Below are 20304 nucleotides of genomic sequence, written 5' to 3'. Positions count from 1 at the left end.
GTATAGATAATAACACTGTAGAAATAATAAGTTGGAATAGGAATTCCTGTACAGTTCAAGAACAAGTCTAATGGGAGTTTGTGGAATGGGTTTCCAGGAAGGGAAGTTTGGAGATTAGATTAGGAAAAGGGAGTTAAATGAAATGTTTATGCAGTTAGTTGGATATAGAAGGAATCTACTGAGAGAGATACAAAGTTGGCTTAAAATAAAGTACTAGAGTTTAAGAGAATGAGGAGTAAGATCTAATTTGAGTTAGGATGGCGGAGGTCTTTGATGTAAGCTTCAGTGAAAGGCAATGGGAAACTTGTAAAGGTGAACCAGTACTTCGTAATAATAGGTATCATTACTGTATATATATATATAGCTCACTTCTTCCTGCACTGTGCTTTATACATGTTATCTTATTTCTCATCATAGTGTTTAGCTTAGTAGAGATGATTTATAAGGGGGAATATGATAGCTGTTATCAAATGATTTTTAATGCTAGTGACAGCACTGGAACCAATAGGTAAAGGTTATAGGGAGGGAGATTTTTGTAAAGGGGGAACTTTCTAAAAATGGAGTCTTAGTCACAGGAGGGTTTCAAGAAGAGACTAAAAGAACTTTTATTAGGTAAATTGTAGAGAAGATTCACACATGGGATAGTTTAGATCAGAGAAACCGAGGAGTAAAAGAGGATTAGGTGGCCCAAGATAACATTTGAGGTTCATGGAGAGGAATTGATGGTACAAAACAGGTCTTTTTAGTAAGACCTTATTTTTGTTTGTGTTCTATAATTTCTGACCTAAATACTAATTACATATAAAACATAAGAAAGGACTTGAGAACAGAAGGAGATAGATGACAGATAGGATTTGTGGATTCTCAGTGAATCGTAGTATAGATTAGGTATTTGGGTAGTTATTAATATATTTACTGTGTATTAATGAAAAAAATTATTACCTAAAATGTAATAAAGACTTAGCAAAGGAACATAGAAGTGATTACTTGAGAAATGTTTCCTTTAAAAAAAAAAATCTAGTTTTCCTATAGTGTTGGCATAAGTAATATTTCTCTTATATAAGGAAGTTTTTTTTTTTTTCCTTACAGCCATCTTTTTCCTCCTAACCCTTTAATTTGGGCATTTAGTCCCTTGTTTATAAATGTTTGAGGTAATCATCTTGGCTCCATTTTCAACTTCAGAAAAAAATTTAAAATATCCAAGTTTTAGTGATACAAAAATCAGAAGAAAGAAACATCACTTTAGCCAAATATATTGTTTTCTTACTATTAAATCTTTAAGAAATAAATGACCATGCAGTATTGTTCTTTCCATTTAACATTACTCCACTCCACCACTGTTTTAAATTGCTTCTTCAGAGCTAGTGAGTGGGCATCCTGTTTTAATCAGGATGGCAAACCTGAACGTTTTGTAAAATTCTAAGGCCGTCTATGTTGTCTTCTGTCTTGCAGATAAATTTACTTGTTTTTCTGCCAGTAGGATTGAGGGAATTCTATTTGTATTACTCACCACCTTCCTTGCTTTGTGGATAAAATGCCTTTCTGTAGCCTTGTTAAAGGAGGACCAAAAGAGAATAGGTGATACTGAATTTGGATCTCTTTGAAGCATGTCCTTTGTTTGTATCCATCTTTCAACAAATGTTTTGTGGTTTTTTTAAATTTAATTTTATTTTTGGCTGCATTGGGTCTTCTTTGCTGCACGTGGACTTTTCTCTGGTTGTGGCGAGCGGGGGCTACCACTCTTCATTGTGGTGCGAAGGCTTCTCATTGTGGTGGCTTCTCTTGCTGGGAGCCCGTGCTCTAGGCATGTGGGCTTCAGTAGTTGTGGCCTACGGGCTCAGTAGTTGTGGCTCGCAGGCTCTAGAGCACAGGCTTAGTAGTTGTGGCCCATGGGCCTTAGTTGCTCCATGGCATGTGGGATCTTCCCGGACCAGGGCTTGAACCCATGTCTCCTGCATTGGCAGGCGGACCACCAGGGAAGCCCCCAGATGTTTGTGTTAATTGCTAGGATAGAACAGATAAACAAGGCACCATCTTTGGCTTAGGACCAGATAGTGTTGCTAGGTAGACAACAAAATGGATAAAATATGAGATAAGAGCTGTAATAGAGGGATGAAGAAATATTTTGGCTTTCTGGAGAAGTGATAAATTTGGGGAAATTAAGAAAGTCTTCATGGGGGAAAGAACATTTGATCTATATCAAATAGAATGAGTAATTGGGTAATCAGCACTTAAATGATAGCACAGTGCTTGGCACATGGTATACATAAAAGTTTAGCTATCTCATGTAATGTATCATTCTCATATTTTAGATGAGGAAGCAGGCTCAAAGAGGTTATTTATACAAGGTCTCATAGCTAACAAGTGGTGGAGTTGGTAATTCAATGTCCAAGTCCAATAATGTGCTAGAGCTAGCTAATTGTGAGCCAGTTGTTTAGCTTTCAAGAATTTTAGCAAGCTAGTTGTTAAGCACAGTCAAATTGCATAAACTTAAAAATTAAATACGGGCTTCCCTGGTGGCGCAGTGGTTGAGAGTCTGCCTGCCGATGCAGGGGGCACGGGTTCGTGCCCCGGTCCGGGAAGATCCCACATGCCGCGGAGCGGCTGGGCCCGTGAGCCATGGCCGCTGAGCCTGTGCGTCTGGAGCCTGTGCTCCGCAACGGGAGAAGCCACAACAGTGAGAGGCCCCCGTACCGCAAAAAAAAAAATTAAATACATTGTATTAAAAGGTGTTTTAAATGCCTTTCTATTTACATTGAATTACGTTGTATACTACAGTTAGTAATATGTTACAGTTAAACTACATAAACTTAGAATACCATTATGATTACAATTAAACTGTAATATTTAAATTCATCACTCTTAAAGTTATTATGTTTGTATCAGTATATAATGTTGTGCTTTTGCACATGTCTTCTCAGCCCCACTGTATTCCTGTATTCCACTGGTAGTTTGAGGTCAGCCATGTTATTGACACCACGGAAATTGGCAAATGCTATATACAAATCAGGACTTGATTTTTCTTGATTGTCTAGACTTAAAGGGATGGAGAAAATATTAATATAGATTTACCACAAGGCATGTGGGATCTTAGTTCCCCGACCAGGGATTGAGCCCGTGCCCCCTCCAGTGGAAGAGCGGAGTTCTAACCACTCAGGGAATTCCCTTAATGCAGATTAAACTTAAGTGTGTCATGTCTCTATCCCTGACATATTTTGAATGAAACAAAATTTGAAGAATTAGTCTTCCAGAATTTGAAAATTATTATCCAGTTTAGCAAGGAAGTTGCTCAAATTGACAAGCCAGTGAAGTTCTGACATATGTCTTTGTTATTTCACTTTTGTCTTTAAGTCATTAGTATCAATAAATGAAAATACGTTGGAACTCCACCCAAAGCCAGTCTCTCTCTAGTCCCAAAGCCCATGGACCACTGTGTGATATGTGGAGTTTGCCAGATAGAAAACTGGGTCTTGTGAAATGAGAAGTTTAATATGGAAAGAATAAGTGATAAAGCTGGAGAGGTTGGTTGGGCCTGGTATAAGAAGGGCTTTGGATTTTTATCCTGTACTTATGTTTTTAGATTGTAAGGGAGGATAGTCAGTGTAGAGTGACAGTTTAGAGGATGGGAAGGATGAAATACTTACTGAGCACTGACTTCGTTAGGTACTTTCATAGTTTTACTTTAACCCCCACACCAACTCCCGGAGGCAGTATCCCATATTTATAGGTAGGAAAATGGAAACTCAGGTTAGCAACTTACCTGAAGTCATCTATTAAATGAGGAGAGAGAGGTGTAGGTGACTCAAATACCAAATGAGAGTCTTTTACAATAGTTGGGAGAAAGACAGAGCCTGTATCAAGATAGTGGGAATGGGGAAGTTACAGTTGAAAAATGTGGTAGAAATATTTGCTGATTAGTTACTTAAAAAAAAAACAGAGAATGTGGGATGAGCAGCAGGTTAGGGTTTGGAGATGTGTTGGCTTTTGGAAATAGTATTTGGGGTGCTTGTAGGACAGAAAGGTGATAGTAGGATCTGGAGCTCAGGAGAGATCTGTTGATAGAAATTTGGGAGTTTCCAGCTCTCAGTATAGGTAAAGGCATGGATGAGTTCAAGATTCTTCAAGAATATTGGTAATAAAAATAATGGCTGAAATTATTGCACATTCTGTAGTGTCTAATATGCACCTGTCCTGAATACATTTTTTAAAAAATAAATATTTGTTTTTGGCTGCATTGGGTCTGCATTGCTACGTGTGGGCTTTCTCTAGTTGTGGTGAGCGGGGGCTACTCCTTGTTGTGCTGCGTGGGCTTCTCATTGTGGTGGCTTTTCTTGTTGCGGAGCATGGGCTCTAGGCGCACGGGCTTCAGTAGTTGTGGCACGTGGGCTCAGTAGTTGTGGCACACAGGCTTTAGTTGCTCTGCGGCATGTGGGATCTTCCCGGGACAGGGATCGAACTCATGTTCCCTGCATTGGCAGGTGGATTCTTAACCACTGCGCTACCAGGGAAGTCCCTGAATACATTTTTTTATGTACGTTTTCATTTAATTCTATCATTGTGAGGTATGTACAGCTATTTCAGTTTTACAGATGAAGGCACTGAAGCACAGAAAAGAGTATATTCTTTTTGCACAGTTGCCCAAACTAAGAAAGCAGAGCTGATGTTCTACTTCAGTGCGGTTCCAGAGCCAACATGCATTGAGAGAAGAGGGCCAAAGAAAGAACCCCCTGCAATAACACAATTTAAGGGATGGATTAAAGAGGGACCAAGTGAAAGGGTTTGAGAGGGAGTACTTGGAGCTTTAGAAAGAGAACAAGGAAAGGGCTATATCTTGAGTAGCATTTCAAGCAGTGGGGTATAATCAACTTATTCAGAGACTGTAGAGAGGTAGCAGATGACTGCAAATGCCAACAACTATCTGAATAAAAGTAACATGAGAGTGCTTTGTTAGGGGTTTGAAGGTTTTGGTCTCCATACATCATTCAACAGACTGTGCATTTGTTGTTTCTATAGTGCTCCAGCCCTTCACAACCTGTGAAGTTTTCTAAGCTGTCTGTTCCAAGTCTTTCAGGGATTTAATGAAGTAAGACCAGCTTCTGTTTAGTTAGTACGGGCTGTTTTGTTGAATTAGACCATATAATAATGTCTGAAATGCAGTTGGGTATTAAAAATGTCAGTATTCTGTTTTTGCTTTGGCTAAAGATTGATCCAGAGGGGACTGCTGTTTTTCCAGACTTAAACATTTTGGGACAAGGGGTAGTTAGCGATTCTAGAATCATTTAGTATTTACTCTGAATAGTTTAAATCAAGAATTACTCAGATGTGAACCGTTCTGCTTACCTGCCAGAAGTAAAGATTAGTCCTATGACAGTTTTCAAACTTTTAAAAAGTGGAATTGTTTTTTCTCCTCCAAACAAAACCTTACTCAGAGCCCCATGAATGGCTAATTTCACACGCTCAGCTCTCTTTTTTTCCCTGGGTGATCTTCGAAGCATCTCCTCTATGAAGCATAATTTGGAATCCACTGGATGACAGGAATTTTTCAAAAAATGGAATAATGGTGCATGGAGGTGGAGTTGGGGGTGGGGGAATCTATTTTGAAATTGAAGAAATGCAAGGAATCTGCAGCTTCAGCATCTCATTTAGGTGTATTGGTTATTTAGTCTTGGAGGAAGGGAAGGATTAGAAAAACATCTCACAGCAGCTGGCGATGCTACAGCATTGGCTTTGACTGCCTTAGTTTAAGGAACTGTATGATAAAGGACTGACACCTGCACTATATAGGAGTTTCAGGTAGAGGAGGAAAAGCTCTGTTCCCTGAATTAGGGAAAACAAAAGATCTCTTTCTTCACCATTGAAATCTGCAAGTCTGCAATTGAGGAAGAAGAGTGTGGTAGGCTCAGATCATCCTTTCTGCCTTTCTCCACAGAAACAGGTAATTCAATTTAAATTTGCATCCTGCTGCCACCACCTCCAAAGCAAATTTTTCTAGTTATAACAACTAGACAGTATAGACTAACAACTAGCTCAATAGTGTGCCCTAATGCTTTTCATCCCTTGCTGAATAAGTAATTCCTAATTGAACTGATTTAACTCCAGTTAGCCATAGGGAGGAAATATAAGTGAAACAGTATAGTATAGTGGATATTAAAATGCTCATTTTGGGCTTCCCTGGTGGCGCAGTGGTTGAGAGTCCACCTGCCGATGCAGGGGACACGGGTTCGTGCCCCGGTCCGGGAAGATCCCACATGCCGCGGAGCGGCTGGGCCCGTGAGCCATGGCCTCTGAGCCTGCACGTCCAGAGCCTGTGCTCTGCAACGGGAGAGGCCGCAACAGTGAGAGGCCAGCGTACCACAAAAAAAAAAAAGTGCTCATTTTACAGGATGAGACCAAGTACAGAAGAAAAGAATAGCAAGACCAGAGTTGAGTCATTTTTATGGAAGACTGGCTTTGAGTTGGGTCTAGAAGGATGTATATAGGAAAAGATTGTGGAAAGAAAGATGAAGGAAGAAAATGGCTTCAAGTTTAAGCTGTTGGGTATGTGGGGAGCGGGAAGAGGCAGGCAGTTGCTCTTTCCAACTCATTTGCATTTACTGCTGTTGTAATACCTGGTGGTTCTTATGAGGTATTTAATACTCTGCTACATGTGTCAAAGCTAAAAATTTGGACATCACTTGTGTAATATGTGAAGCCATTTAGAAAAGGTAGACTTACATGTAAGCTTTTGACTTCATGTGGACCTTTTGCGCAATCAGGGTATAGATAGCATATAGAGCTTTTAAACTGTTTGCATGTTAAAAAAATTTGCAATGTGCAAATTTTATATTAGCATTTTGCAAATTTTCCGTGTGCATTTGGTTTTCATTGTAATAACCAAATCATAAAATGTGTAGACAGTAAAAGAAAACTCACTCATGGTTCCTCTACCCTGACAAAACCAGTCATCATTTTGGCTTATTTTCCGACACAAGTTAGTGGTTTATACAATTATAATCATATTCTGTGTAGTATTTTATCCTGCTTTTCCCCCTTAATACTTCAGGTATTTACCCATATTTAGCCATTTTTTGCATTTATACATAAGGCACTTTCCATATCGTATCTCTGATCCCTTGTAACAATCCTGTAGAATAAGATTATTTTCTTTTTTCTTCTTTTTTTTTGGCCTCGCTGCTTGGCTTGCGGGATCTTAGTTCCCTGACAAACTCGGGGCCCCCTGCAGTGGAAGCTTCCAAGTCCTAACCACGGGACCGCCAGGGAGTCCCCAAGATTATCTTCATTTTACAGTTAGGGAACTGAGATTCAGAAAGGAGTAATTTTGTTAAGATCACTAGCTAGGTTGTAGAAGAGCTGGAATTCGTTTTGCCCCAAAGCTTTTCTGTTCTTAGGCCTTGCTGCATCTTCACATTTATCATTTAAAATAACTAACTGCAGTGTTCTATTATCTACTAATGCTTGTAGTCAGTCAACTCTTCGTTGGCTATATGAGGAGAGCATAATTGGTTGAAACTTAAACCTTCATTTAAGCACTTAGGTTTAAAACTCCCTCATCACAAGCATCAAAAGGGAGCAGATTGGATCTACTCTACCTAACCTTGTGAGAGAGTTGCTGCTAATGACAGGCAGCAAGAGTAAGGGAGAACACAAATGGTTCTGAATAATTACTCTGGAAGGTTAAGGTTATAAAATCGAATGGGAAGGTTTTAGGCTACCTAACTCTTTTTGTACACAGACTGCAAGACCTCATTTTAGTGGCAGAACTAGAGCCCTAGACAAGTTCTTGGGTAATTCAAAATCATTTATGACAGATGTTACCGTACTTGCAGTCCGTAAGCCTGCAAAGGGGTCCCCGGGGAGGGGAGCAGGGTGGACATGGTGTGAGAGCTTCAGAGTATAAATTCCAAAAAAAATGGTAACAACAAGTTAAAGCAAACTTTGAGTCACCTGGAAAGTATTTACAAAAATACTGATAACTAGGTTTACCCCTAGATTTACTAAACTGAAATTTTATTTAGTAAGCTCCCTAGGTAGTTCTTAAAAGGATTAGAAGCAGTTGAAGAGAAATTTCCCAGTTTGTACAGGTTACCATCTGAGAGTTACTTACATGCAGATTCTTGTGTTTCCTCACCTACTGAGTGGGCACCTTTGGAGTTGAGGCTTTGGAATCTGCATTTTATCAGCCCTGTAGGTGATTCTCTTGTATTTAAATTATAAATGTCATTAGGTAGTGTTTTGTATGTCCCCCACCTCAAATTCCTCATGCTTATTTTTCCTGTAAGTTTCTTCCTTTGCTCTGTAGTCTTCCTTCCAGTCTCTGCTTGCTAGTCTCAAGACTTCATCTTTTTTTTTGAGATGTTGAGTTCATTTTTATTAAATATTAATCAGAACCATATGAAACTGCCATATTTCTGGGTCAGAAAAGACTTCATCTTTAGAAGCAATGTTAGAATTCACAATGTGTCTGATAAGTCTGGCTGTACCTTTTTATACTGTGGCCTACCTTAAGGCTGAAAGGGTCTTTGAGTAGTGTTTTTCATCAGCTATCAATATTATGAGCCTCTAGTGAATTGCTTGTATTGTTTGTTCATTAAAAGGTGCAGATGTCTTTGGCTGAATATCCTCCGTGTTACTTGTTATAATCTACTCCTCAGAGGCATTATGGCTACTTCTAAGAGGCTTTAATGTTTTAAGTTTTACATTATTTTATTGTATCCTTTTGTGAGCACATTAATTGTTTAGAGTTGTTAGATAATTTTAAGCAATAAGATTTAGTGGCTACTAACCATCCTGAAGTTGCCTGAAGATGTTAACCGAGTTGTTTTTTTTAAATTTATATATTTTATTTTATTTATTTTTGGCTGCGTTGGGTCTCTGTTGCTGTGTGCGGGTTTTCTCTAGTTGTGGCGAGTGGGGGCTACTCTTCATTGCGGTGCACGGGCCTCTCATTGCAGTGGCTTCCCTTGTTGCGGAGCACGGGCTCTAGGCGTGTGGGCTTCAGTAGTTGTGACGTGGGCTCAGTAGTTGTGGCTCGCGGGCTCTAGAGTGCAGGCTCAGTAGTTGTGGCACGTGGGCTTAGTTGCTCCACAGCATGTGGGATCTTCCCGAACCAGGGCTCGAACCTGTGTTCCCTGCATCAGTAGGTGGAATCTCAACCACTGCGCCACCAGGGAAGCCCATGGCAGGCAGATTTTTAACCACTGTGCCACCAGGGAAGCCCGTTAACTGATTTTTAAAGGTAATTAGTTTTTTGGGATGTGGGAAGGGATTCTGTTATTCTATTAAGTATATTACGTATGATGGGCCTTTTAAAAAGTTTAGGTGTATATATACATTAGGTAGATATTATTAATAAGCATGAATCCTAGATTCTGTTTCCTTGTTAGCATAGTATTGAAAAGGCTAGGAGCTCAGAAGATGGTGTCATATCTGCCACTATCAGTGATTTGAGTAAGTAAACTTTTGAGCCTCAGTATTTTATGAAAACGGGGGAAAAAACTTACTGGGTTATTAGGATTAAATGTATATATACAAGTGAAGTACTTGCATACAGGTCTTTTATGAGTGATTGTTGTGATCCATAATCTCAGGCATATAAATGTATATATACACATAAATACACCTTCATTTATTTTACATCAGTCATCACATTCTTCAGTAACTTTTGGCATGATACTTAATAATGCTACTGAGTTTCCATTTTGGGGTCCCACCCTTGGAATAGACTGAGGAGGGCACAAGACGAAAGGGCGATCAGTTAAAAGGAGGCTGTGGCAAAGTCGTATTGAGAGGGTACAGTAGCTTGGACTAGAGAGGTATTAATGGAGGTGTTGAGGATGGTTCGACTGGAAATTTTTGAAGGTGGAACTGGAGGTTATATCATTTATCAGATATCTGGAAAGCATATTCAGTGATTGCTTCATTCTTTCTGAACCTACTGTCAAATGCTGGGAGTGGGGGGGGGATTTGACTGACAAGCTATTAAAAAACCTTATTTGTTTAATTGTATTCGGAAGTGTTTTCAGAAATTGATTTTATTGTGAAATTAGTTTTTGTTCAAATGTAGTTCTTACTGGAGAGCCAAGGAGTGATTCAAAGAATAACTGAAAAAATTTTAATGTATCTGTCTTACCGTTTGTTCTGTTACTAGTTAAGACTTATGATTCAGGGCCTGAAAACAGTAGATTATCCAGGCTTTTACTTCTGACCTTGTTAGTGAAATGTATATAGGAGTTCAGCTACTAACTAACAATCTTGGAAAAGAATTTGATGGTAGGAAAGGTTATTAGTTAAATGCATTTACTTCATCCTAGTGCTCCTATGCCAGTTCCCAGAAATTTATTTCAAGTAAGTGTCCATTTCTGCACCTAGAAAATGTTAAAAGGGAGGGAATATATGTGTGTTTGTGTGTGTGTGTATAACTCATATTCATAGCATCAGAGACTGTTATGATTGATCAAGGAGTTCACTGGCAGTTCAGTGGTTAGGACTCCGCGCTTTGACTGACGTGGCTCCAGGTTCAATCCCTGGTCAGGGAACTAAGATGTCACAGGCCTCACAGCACAGTGCCCCCCAAAAAAAGATTGATTTCATAAGCCATATAAAGCATTGAAAGTCATATTAGTATAATCCTATTTTTTCATGTTAAACTATGTAAGCATTGTCTTATTTTCAGCCAGGGACCCTGAAATTTGTGTTCTTTTCTATCAGGGACCATGGGGATATAAGAAAACTTACTTGAGGGCTATTAAGTGAATTTTATCTGAGGGGTAGACATCAGATTTTAAAGTTAATAAAATTCTATCCGACAAATAAATATATGTGTGCCTGTTGTGTTTTATGGCCCACTTCAAAGTGGGGAGAGGGATGGTAGTAGAAATGAGAAAGGATATTAAGCTAAATAGAGGAAAAATTAAGCAGATTTATATCATAGGAAGAGATTTCAAATGTGCAGACTTTAAGTAACATTGCCACCTTGTGGCTTTTAGGATATTTCCTCTAGAGATGAACTTTTGCATTTTATAGTTATAGATATAAGGTGAGGAGGGACTAAGATGTGATGGGTGAATGGTGTGAGTATTAACCTCTAGTTGTTTTAAGTGACAGACCAGATATTGAGGCCTAGAAACTTCTTCCCCTGGTTTATACATTCTTAGTTAATATCTTTAAATTTATTTTTATTTTGTAAAAAATTTTTTTAGTCTCTACAATGAACAATGAGATTGTGGACTGATTTAAAGATTAGGATGAATGTCCTAGTGAGAATTTTGTGATGAGGTGTGAATTCAGTAAAATCTTGCTCTGCTGTTTTCCTTTTTTCTTTATTACCATCACAGTATCCTCAAGCTTTAGGAATGCTTCTTCCCTTCCTTTTAGCATTTGGTCTGTTTTTTGGTTAACTGGGACTTTATGATTAATTGTGTGTTTGTGCTTGAGGATCTTATGCAGGAGCTTAACCTAGACTAGCCAGTCCAGCCTGTTCCTACCACAAATCTCACTGTAGCTTCCTTGAACATGGCACTAGGTTAAAAAAGGTAGTAGGTAGGCTGCAACATGACACCACCACCATGGGGAAAGCCAGTTTGCTGCACCACTTCCCCTGCTACGGTGGGTTAGTAGCATCTTCATGTATAAAAGCCGGAGTGTCCAACAAGACACAAATGCATGTTGTGTTTATGGCAGTTCCAGCTGGGACTTGGACCCATTGGAGGTCCCAGCTTTTTTTTATGTGTTCTGCTCTTTCCTTTTATTGTGTATCTTGTCATCATTCTTCTGTCCCCCACCCTCCCAACCCCAGCTTTTTCTTTATTAAATATTACCAAGGTAGGACTGGTTAATTAGAAATGTTAATAAATACATCTGACAAGTGAAGTCTTTCGACCATAAATTGTCAAAGCAATTTAGTGGAATTCCCAGTGGTAATAGGAAATAGTCACAAAAGTGAAAGAAAAGACCTGCTGTAAGAGAAGTCTTTTATGGAAACCTAAAAGGTTTTAATGTCCCAAAGTGGTTAAAATAACGGTGCTTGTGTTAGAATCTTCTCTGTGTCATTTTTTTTCTCATTTTAGAAGACTTGTAAAAAGCTGATAGGCAGATTTTTTTCTTTTGCTAAAATACCCTCATGTTTGGTGATTTTAGTGTAGGTATGAGGAAATAAACACATTTCAAAGTTTCATGAGTTGTTAAACACAACTTTTTATTTTTATTTTTGGATGTGTAGGGTCTTCGTTGCTGCAAGCGGGCTTTCTCTAGTTGCGGCAAGCAGGGGCTACTCTTTGTTGCGGTGTGTGGGCTTCTCATTGCGGTGGCCTCTCTTCTAGCGGAGCATGGGCTCTAGGCATGCGGGCTTCGGTGGTTGCAGCATGCGGGCTTAGTAGTTGCAGCACACGGGCCCTAGAGCGCTCGGGCTTCAGTAGTTGTGGTGTGCGGGCTCAGTAGTTCTGGCTTGTGAGTTCTAGAGCGCAGGCTCAGTAGTTGTGGCACATGGGCTTAGTTGCTCCATGGCATGTGGAATCTTCCTGAACCAGGGATTGAACCTGTGTCTCCTGCATTGGCAGGTGGATTCTTAACCATTGCACCACCAGGGAAGTCCCAAATATAACTTTTTAATGCAGCCAATTTTTGCAGAAGAATTAAATGAATTATCCCCCAATTTATTAACATTTTACTTTGAAATAATTTCAGACTTGGAGAAATTTAAAGAATAGTGCAAAGGACTCCCACGTACTCTTCACCCAGATTTACCAATGTAATATTTTGCTACATTTGCTGCATCTTCTCTTTGGAGATATGTGTGAAATTTTTTTCTGAACCATTTGAGAGTAAGTTCCAAGACATCATGACCTTTTCTCCTAAATATTTTGCTGTGTAGTTTGTAGTTCCTAAGAACAAGAACATGCATTTATGAGCACGATGCAGTTTTCAAAATCGGGAAATTTAACATTCACAATACGATTATCTGATCTACAGATCTTATTCATATTTTTACCAGTTGTCTTAATGTCCTTGGTAGCAATTTTTTGGTGGCGGGGCGGGGGGGTGTCCAGGGTCCAGTCCAGGATCTTTCAGTTTTATGTCTTTTTAGTCTCTTAATCTGCAGTTATACACACATACTCACACACCAACATCCCACCCATTCATCCTTTTTGTTTGTTTATGATATGACGTTTCTGAAGAGTATATGCTATTTATTTTTGTAGATGTCGCTGCTTGTCTGAGGTTTCCTTTCCTCATTGTGTATATTCAGATTATGCTTTTCTGGCAGGAATACTACATAAGTGACTTTGTGTCCTCAGTGCATCACAGTAGGAAGTATAAGATGGTCTGTTTATGCCGTTATTAGTAATGTTTACTTTGATCACTTATTTAAGGTATCCTGGTTCTCCACTTAAAGGTACTATTTTCCTTTTAATAAGTGGGAAAATAGTTTGAGACTCTATATAAATATCTTTTTCCTCATCACATTTTTTAAACATCTTTATTGCAGTATAATTGCTTTACAGTGGTGTGTTAGTTTCTGCTTTATAATAAAGTGAATCAGTTATTCTCATCAAATTTTCACCCTTTAGATTTAGCATCCATTGCCAGTTCTTGCCCAGTAAAGATATTACTGTGATAGTTGTTTACTTATCATTAAGGTTGTGTAATGCTCAAATTGGGTGATGGCAGGCCCTTCAAGCAGGATCCTCTGATTCATTCCCGTTTTCAACCAATTTTTTTTTTTTTTTTTTGGCTGTGCTGCGTGGCTTTTGGGATCTTAGTTCCCTGACCAGGGGTTGAACTTGTGCCCCCTGCAGTGGAAGCTCAGAGTCCTAACCACTGGACCTCTGGGGAATTCTCCCAAGTGTTCTTTTTGTTTGGTTTTTATTTTTTTTAATATTTGTTTATTTGGTTTTGCCGGGTCTTCGTTTTGGCATGTGGGTTCCTTAGTTGCAGCTTGCTGGCTCCTTAGTTGAGGCTTGTGGGTTCCTTAGTTGTGGCATGCATGTGGGATTTAGTTCTTGACCAGGGATCGAACCTGGGCCCCCTGCTTTGGGAGCGTGGAGTCTTCTATCCACTGCATCACCAGGGAAGTCCCTTTTTTTTTTTTCTTTTTTAATAAAAATGTTTAAAATAGCTAGTATTTAAAATCTTGTGAATTGTTTACAGTTTTATTATTGGTGCCAAATTCATTTTACTTTTCAAGATGGTATGATGTGAATGCTTAAGTATCTTTATAATCTCTGAGAAGATGGATATTATCTTTATCATTTGTAAATATATAAGCTTATTTTTTTGTGTACACATCAAAATTGTATCTGGAAATAGAAGAGCAGTTTAATCAGCTTGCTGAATTGTATCAATGTAATATTTTCTTGATGTTGATCAGGAGATTAAGGCAGCTAATGCCATTTGTTGTTTGCATGTAATTTCCATAATTTAAGCTTCTGTCACACAGGTTTACATTAGGGCACAGGTGGTACTTGCCCTCTTGGTATAATTGTGTAGCTAAGATTCAGGAATAGTTTTTTTTTTTTTTTGCGGTACACGGGCCTCTCACTGTTGTGGCTTCTCCCGTTGCGGAGCACAGGCTCCGGACGCGCAGGCTCAGTGGCCATGGCTCATGGGCCCAGCTGCTCTGCGGCATGTGGGATCTTCCCGGACCGGGGCACGAACCCATGTCCCCTGCATCGGCAGGCAGACTCTCAATCACTGCGCCACCAGGCAAGCCCTAGTTTTTTCTTTTTTTATGAATTTATTTAATTTTTGGCTGCATTGGGTCTTTGCTGCTGCGCGCGGGCTTTCTCTAGTTGCGGCTAGCGGGGGCTGCTCTTCGTTGTGGTGCGCGGGCTTCTCATTGCGGTGGCTTCTCGTTGTGGAGCACGGGCTCTAGGCGCATGGGCTTCGGTAGTTGTGGTTCGGGGGCTCTAGAGTGCAGGCTCAGTAGCCGTGGTGCACCAGCTTAATTGCTCCGCGGCACGTGGGATCTTCCCAGACCAGGGCTCGAACCTGTGTCCCCTGCATTGGCAGGCGGATTCTTAACCACTGCACCACCAGGGAAGCCCCAGGAATAGTTTTATGTTACGTTTGAGGCAAAATTGAACACAGGTGGATTTAGTATCACATTATAGAGGAACAAACTTTGTGTTTAAAAACGAGATGACTTAATAAGTGCAATTTCACAGTGCTATTTTGCATTTCTTTTGACTAAATATTTTAAATGCTGTTACTAAGCATTGTGATGAACTTACAAGTGTGTATTTCTATTTGTTTGTTTTGACGAGCTGCCTGGCGTGTGGGGAACTAAGGTCCCCTGATCAGGAATAGAACCAGTGCCCCCCCCCTGCAGTGGAAGCGTGGAGTCCTAACCACCAGACCACCAGGGAATTCCCATAAGTGTGTTTCTTAGGGAAAAATGGATTTGGCAAAGTCTAGGTTTTCTAATTTAATGGTACAATTTGGAGCATGTAAGTTTATTTGTATTCCTGGGGTTACATTACATTAAAATAATAGGCAGAATTTTTTCTCCAGTTTTTTTTGTTTTTCTGCTAGTCCGTTTTGTTTTTTGATGTATTTCAAAGAAATTGTCATTATCAGTATACTTCACCCCTAAATGTTTCAGCATGCGTATCATTAACTAGAGCTCAGTATTTGTTTTACGTGTTTTTTGAGTTAAATAAAATGCACAAATTTTAAGTGTATATTTGCTGAGTGCTGACAAATGTACCCATCTGTGTAACCCAAACCCCAATGAAGATATAGAACATTACCATCCTAGAAATTTCCACCCCCACCCCACCCCAGACAACTACTGTTCTAATTTTGTCCCCACCGTAGATTCATTTTCCGTTATAAAACTTCACATAATTGGAATCATACAGTGTGTATTCTTTTGTCTGAGGCTTCTTTCATTCATCATAATGTCTTTGAGAACTGCTTCTCTTTTAGATCTGCAATTCCTTCCTTCCGTCCGTCCGTCTGTCCGTCCGTCTGTCTTTGTTGCTGCACATGGGCTTTCTCTAGTCTGGCAAGCGGGGGCTACTCTTCATTGCGGTGCGTGAGCTTCTCATTTTGGTGGCTTCTCTTGTTGCGGAGCACGGGCTCTATCTAGGCTCGTGAGCTTCAGTAGTTGTGGTGCACGGGCTTAGTTGCTCCGCGGCATGTGGGATCTTCCCAGACCAGGGCTTGAACCTGTGTCCCCTGCATTGACAGGCGGATTCTTAACCACTGCGCCACCAGGGAAGCCCTAGATCTTCAATTCTTGAATTCAGAGCAAGGAGGGTGCTCCCAGACCCATAAAAAAAACAGATCTATATGTGCTAAAATTTAATAATCTGTAAGACATATTAAGTGACGGGAAAAAAAGCAAAATGAAGTGTGTTTTGTATGCTGCTTGTGAAAAGAAAAAACAAAAGATGTAATAAGTTTTTATATGCTTAAAATAACTCAGGAAGGACACAAGAAACTGGTAACAGAAGTTGCCTCTAGGGATTTCTCCCATTTTTATTGAGATATAATTGACATACAACATTGTTAAAGGTGTACTACAACATAATGATTTGATATATGTTTATTGTGAAATGCTTACCACAATAAGTTTAGTTAACATCCATCACCATTTTTTTTCTTGTGATGAGAACCAGAATTTTACATAAAAGTCAACTGTAGCCTGTTATCCACTGCTAAACTCATAAATAAGTTTGTGAGTGAGCTTAGCTAAAGAACTGTTCTTTGCTTTCTAGGAGCTTTTGGTTGAGTTGGGACTAATTTTATATGAAATAAGTCAATACAATTTGATTTTCAATTGTGGATGCAGATTTAGAAGCACCTTGAAAACTGCAGTGGTTGAGGAAGTCTCAGAGAAGGAAGGGGTTTTGAAGTGTACCCCAGGGCCAGAAGGCCAGGCATTCTTGGCTTTTAAAAGCATGGGAATGAGATTTAATCAAGAAACACAAAGAAAAGAGTCCATATTTCCTGAAACTAAAGGTAGATTTTGATTAGCAATAGAAGAGAGGTTAGATAAATAGTATCCATCCAAATTAAGAAAGACTGAACGAGGTAGATGAGTTTATGATTGATAGGAGAACCTACTCCTATCACAGCACAGGGGGAACTGTATATTCAGTATCTTGTAATAACCTGTAACAGAAAGGAATCTGAAAAAGAATATGTATATATATGTATAACTGAATCACTTTGCTGTATACCTGAAACTTAACACAACATTGTAAATCAACTACAATTTTTTAAAAAAAGATTGATATGAGAATCTAGGTGCTTTTGTAAGTTTCATTTTGGTCAATGCCAGAGGGTTTTGGTTTTTTTTTTAGTTGTGATTTTCCTATTATAAACAATATATTAATTATCAAAACTTTGGGAGAGTTATAGAAAGGGGAGGGTCAGTACTGCAGCCCAGGAACATCAAAACTTTTGAGGTCCCTTTTATGTTGGATTGAATTTCTTTTTCTTATTCTTGAATTGAGTTTGATTTCCAGAAACAGTGTGTGGGTGAATTGTTTTATTAAATTAATTTTATAAAGGTTGAAGTTTCAAAATGACTTATTTTGAAAATATCCCAGATCCTTGTATGTTGGTGAGTTTATCTCTGAATTCCTGATATGTGAAGTGGGACATCACAAAAAGATAACTGTTCCTTCTGAAATTTACTGTTTTTATATCCTTGGAGTAGTTTAGTGGTGGTAGTCAGTTCATCACAGAGCCTCACTTAACTTTGTTGACTTTTACGTAAATATTTGTAATGACATGGTGTAGGTAAAGAGCCATATAGCCATGGATTTGAATCTTGGTTCTTAGGTAACCTTGGTCAGTTAACTTTTTTGAGCTTTAGTTTTCTTATCTCTGAAGCAGGAATAGTATAGTCCTTGTAAGGTGGTTATTAAGATCATTATGTACAGTGCCTGGAACATGGAAGCCCATAAGTAGTATTTGCTGTTCTTTCTTAATAGGAATCATGTTTAACTTCAGAACCATAGTTACCATAAGGTGAATGGGAGCAAATGACTCTATTCATGTGGCTTGATGAATCGAGTCTAAGTTCAGGTTTGTGTGCTTGCTCCTAACCACTTAATGCTTTTGCTTTTTTTGCTTTTGGTTTTGCTTTTAAAAGGCATGTGGATTGAGTCATATTTTTAAAAATCCCAATAAGTGAGGTAGTGTGTGAAATGGAATGCTGTTTGGGGTACATTTAGGAAAGGCTCGTAAAGAATGATTCTTAATAAGGAAGGAGCATTTAGATCTATTTCAGGGAAAATGTAAGAATTGCATTCAGTTTTCAAAATCCACTTCTGAGTGGATTTTAAACTCTCCCTAGGGGAAAAGGATGATTTTCTTGCCTGCTATGGACTAAGAGCTTTCTATATGTCGACTTATTAATTCTCCCACAGCCCAGATACATATCCTCACTTTATTTTAAAAAAAGGAAATTAAGGCCTATGAATATGGTTAAGGCCTTGGGACTAATATGGGATGACTCTAGAACTGTTAGGGCTTATGCTGCTTCCCTGCTGCAGGCCATTGATAGATATATGTTTGAGTTACTTAGGCCCATATTTTGGGGGGACTGACACATATTAGCGTAAACCAACTATAATAGGAAAACAAATGTGTTTAGTCAGTTAAGAATTTTAAAGTCAAAGAAAAATAATTTTGTATTAATTGGGGTGTTTGAGTGCAAGTACTTTGGTTTAAAATATAAGAAGTAAAAGTTTTTATTTGTGGGGAATATTCTATTTAGCACAAATAATTAAATTTCTGTTGAGTTATTCTATGAAGTTGTAATTCTTAAACATGTTCAGATAAGTTTTAACTAACCATTTCAATTTTTTTTTAACTTATAGGAACGTCAAGGTCGTGGGAAATAAGAGGCAGTTCTGCACAGACTGCAGCAACGGTTGCGTCTGCATATCCTAAGAGGAAAAAAATTGACCTTCAAGAGAATTAGGACTTTTTTCTTAATTTCATTGACTTCAGAGACGATTGCAGACTTGCAGTTTAAGTATTGGAATTTCACAAAAGACATAGGACTTAACTGGAAAATGAAAAAAAAAAGAAAAAGAAAAAACTAAACAAAAAATCCCTCTAGGTAGTTTAGGTGAAAAATGTCCCTTTTATTTTGGCTTTGGTTGTGATTTCAGAGCATAATGCTTTGTTTTTTTGTCTTTTTACTATGTTTTTCGGATTTTAAAGTCCGTAAGTGCATACAGTTTTCTCTAATTTTTAAACCCTTTCCTCCCCCCATTTTGACATTTGCACTTGGAGAACACTTGAGTTTTGAAGGTTTTGGGCATCCACCCCAGAAAGTGGGAATTTGTTTTTTCCCTTCTGAACTGGAAGAACATTTTTATGAAGAATTTTTGTCTTGGAGAATTTAACAGTGTTACCCAAGGTTGTGTCTTTAAGGGTGGTTCATTTTCTCTGACCCTTTGTTATTCAAAGTAAAATACTAGGAGTCCTAAGAAATGTTCTGTTCTTGTACATTATACTGATTAAGTCAGGATTAATTTGATTTCAAAGCTAAGAACAGTGGTAAAAACTTGTTTACAGAAATGCATTTTGGAAGAGAAAAATATTGTAAAACGTGTAGTGAATGTTTCTTCAGTTTCTTGTTCAGCCAATGAGGAAAGGGCATTGCCTTTCTTTTTACCATTAATCACTTCTCAATAAACGTGAGATCCTGTTGAGCATCACTTTTAGTACCATTTATTAGTATTATTTGAATCTGCTATATTTTATGAAAGCTTTGGAGTATAAGGAGTTTTAAGAGGTGAGACAGCAACCATTTTTAGAAAGTTCACTGAGATGGAATAGTTCAGGCTTGCTTTGGTACCCAGGGTTGGATAACCATGACCTCTGCAAAGCAAGATGGGCCAATATTCATAATGCTTTATTTCTGGATATTTCCCTGAGAAGGTAGAGCCACTGCTATGCTAAATTGTTCAACAAATATTTGATCGTGAGTGCTTATTAGGTGCCAGGCATTGTGCTAATAACCTTGAGGAAACCTGGCCACATATCTTACGTGCAGAGTAGGTAGAGCCCAGTGTCGAGATTTTAAGTGTTTAATCTGAAATATGACTTATTTAGGCAGGATTCCATGTGGTCCAAGAATAAGAAATTCCAATGGGCTTGAATCTTTGTGAACCATATAACCGTAATGTTAATTGATTCATCCTTGTTTATTTCCTAAGGTTTGGAGCTTCTCTGCCTTGAAGATTTTTAGCCCTTAAGATGTCCCAATTTTGGAGATTTAGTTAAATGTGTAAAAACTTCTGTAGTAAGAAAGGGTTCTGAAAATGGATTATAATACTG

At 38.6% G+C, this 20304-nt stretch overlaps 1 protein-coding gene across 1 annotated transcript in view; it reads left to right on the top strand.

Moving 5' to 3' along the window:
* The window catches only part of YTHDF2 (YTH N6-methyladenosine RNA binding protein F2), a gene marked incomplete at its 3' end in the record, with an annotated part of 31465 nt that extends 11783 nt beyond the window's left edge, over window positions 1-19682 (top strand). The window contains exon 5 of the mRNA XM_082664374.1: window positions 18834-19682. Within this exon, the coding sequence (XP_082520500.1) occupies window positions 18834-18857 (24 nt within the window). The remainder of the gene's footprint in view (window positions 1-18833) is intronic.
* Window positions 19683-20304: the final 622 nt, after the last annotated feature.

This window comes from Grampus griseus (genome assembly GCF_964374135.1).
Source record: "Grampus griseus genome assembly, chromosome: 1".
Taxonomy (NCBI): Eukaryota; Metazoa; Chordata; class Mammalia; order Artiodactyla; family Delphinidae; genus Grampus; species Grampus griseus.
The sequence above is the reverse complement of the archived record's forward strand: the minus strand, read 5'-3'. Positions and strand labels throughout refer to the sequence as shown.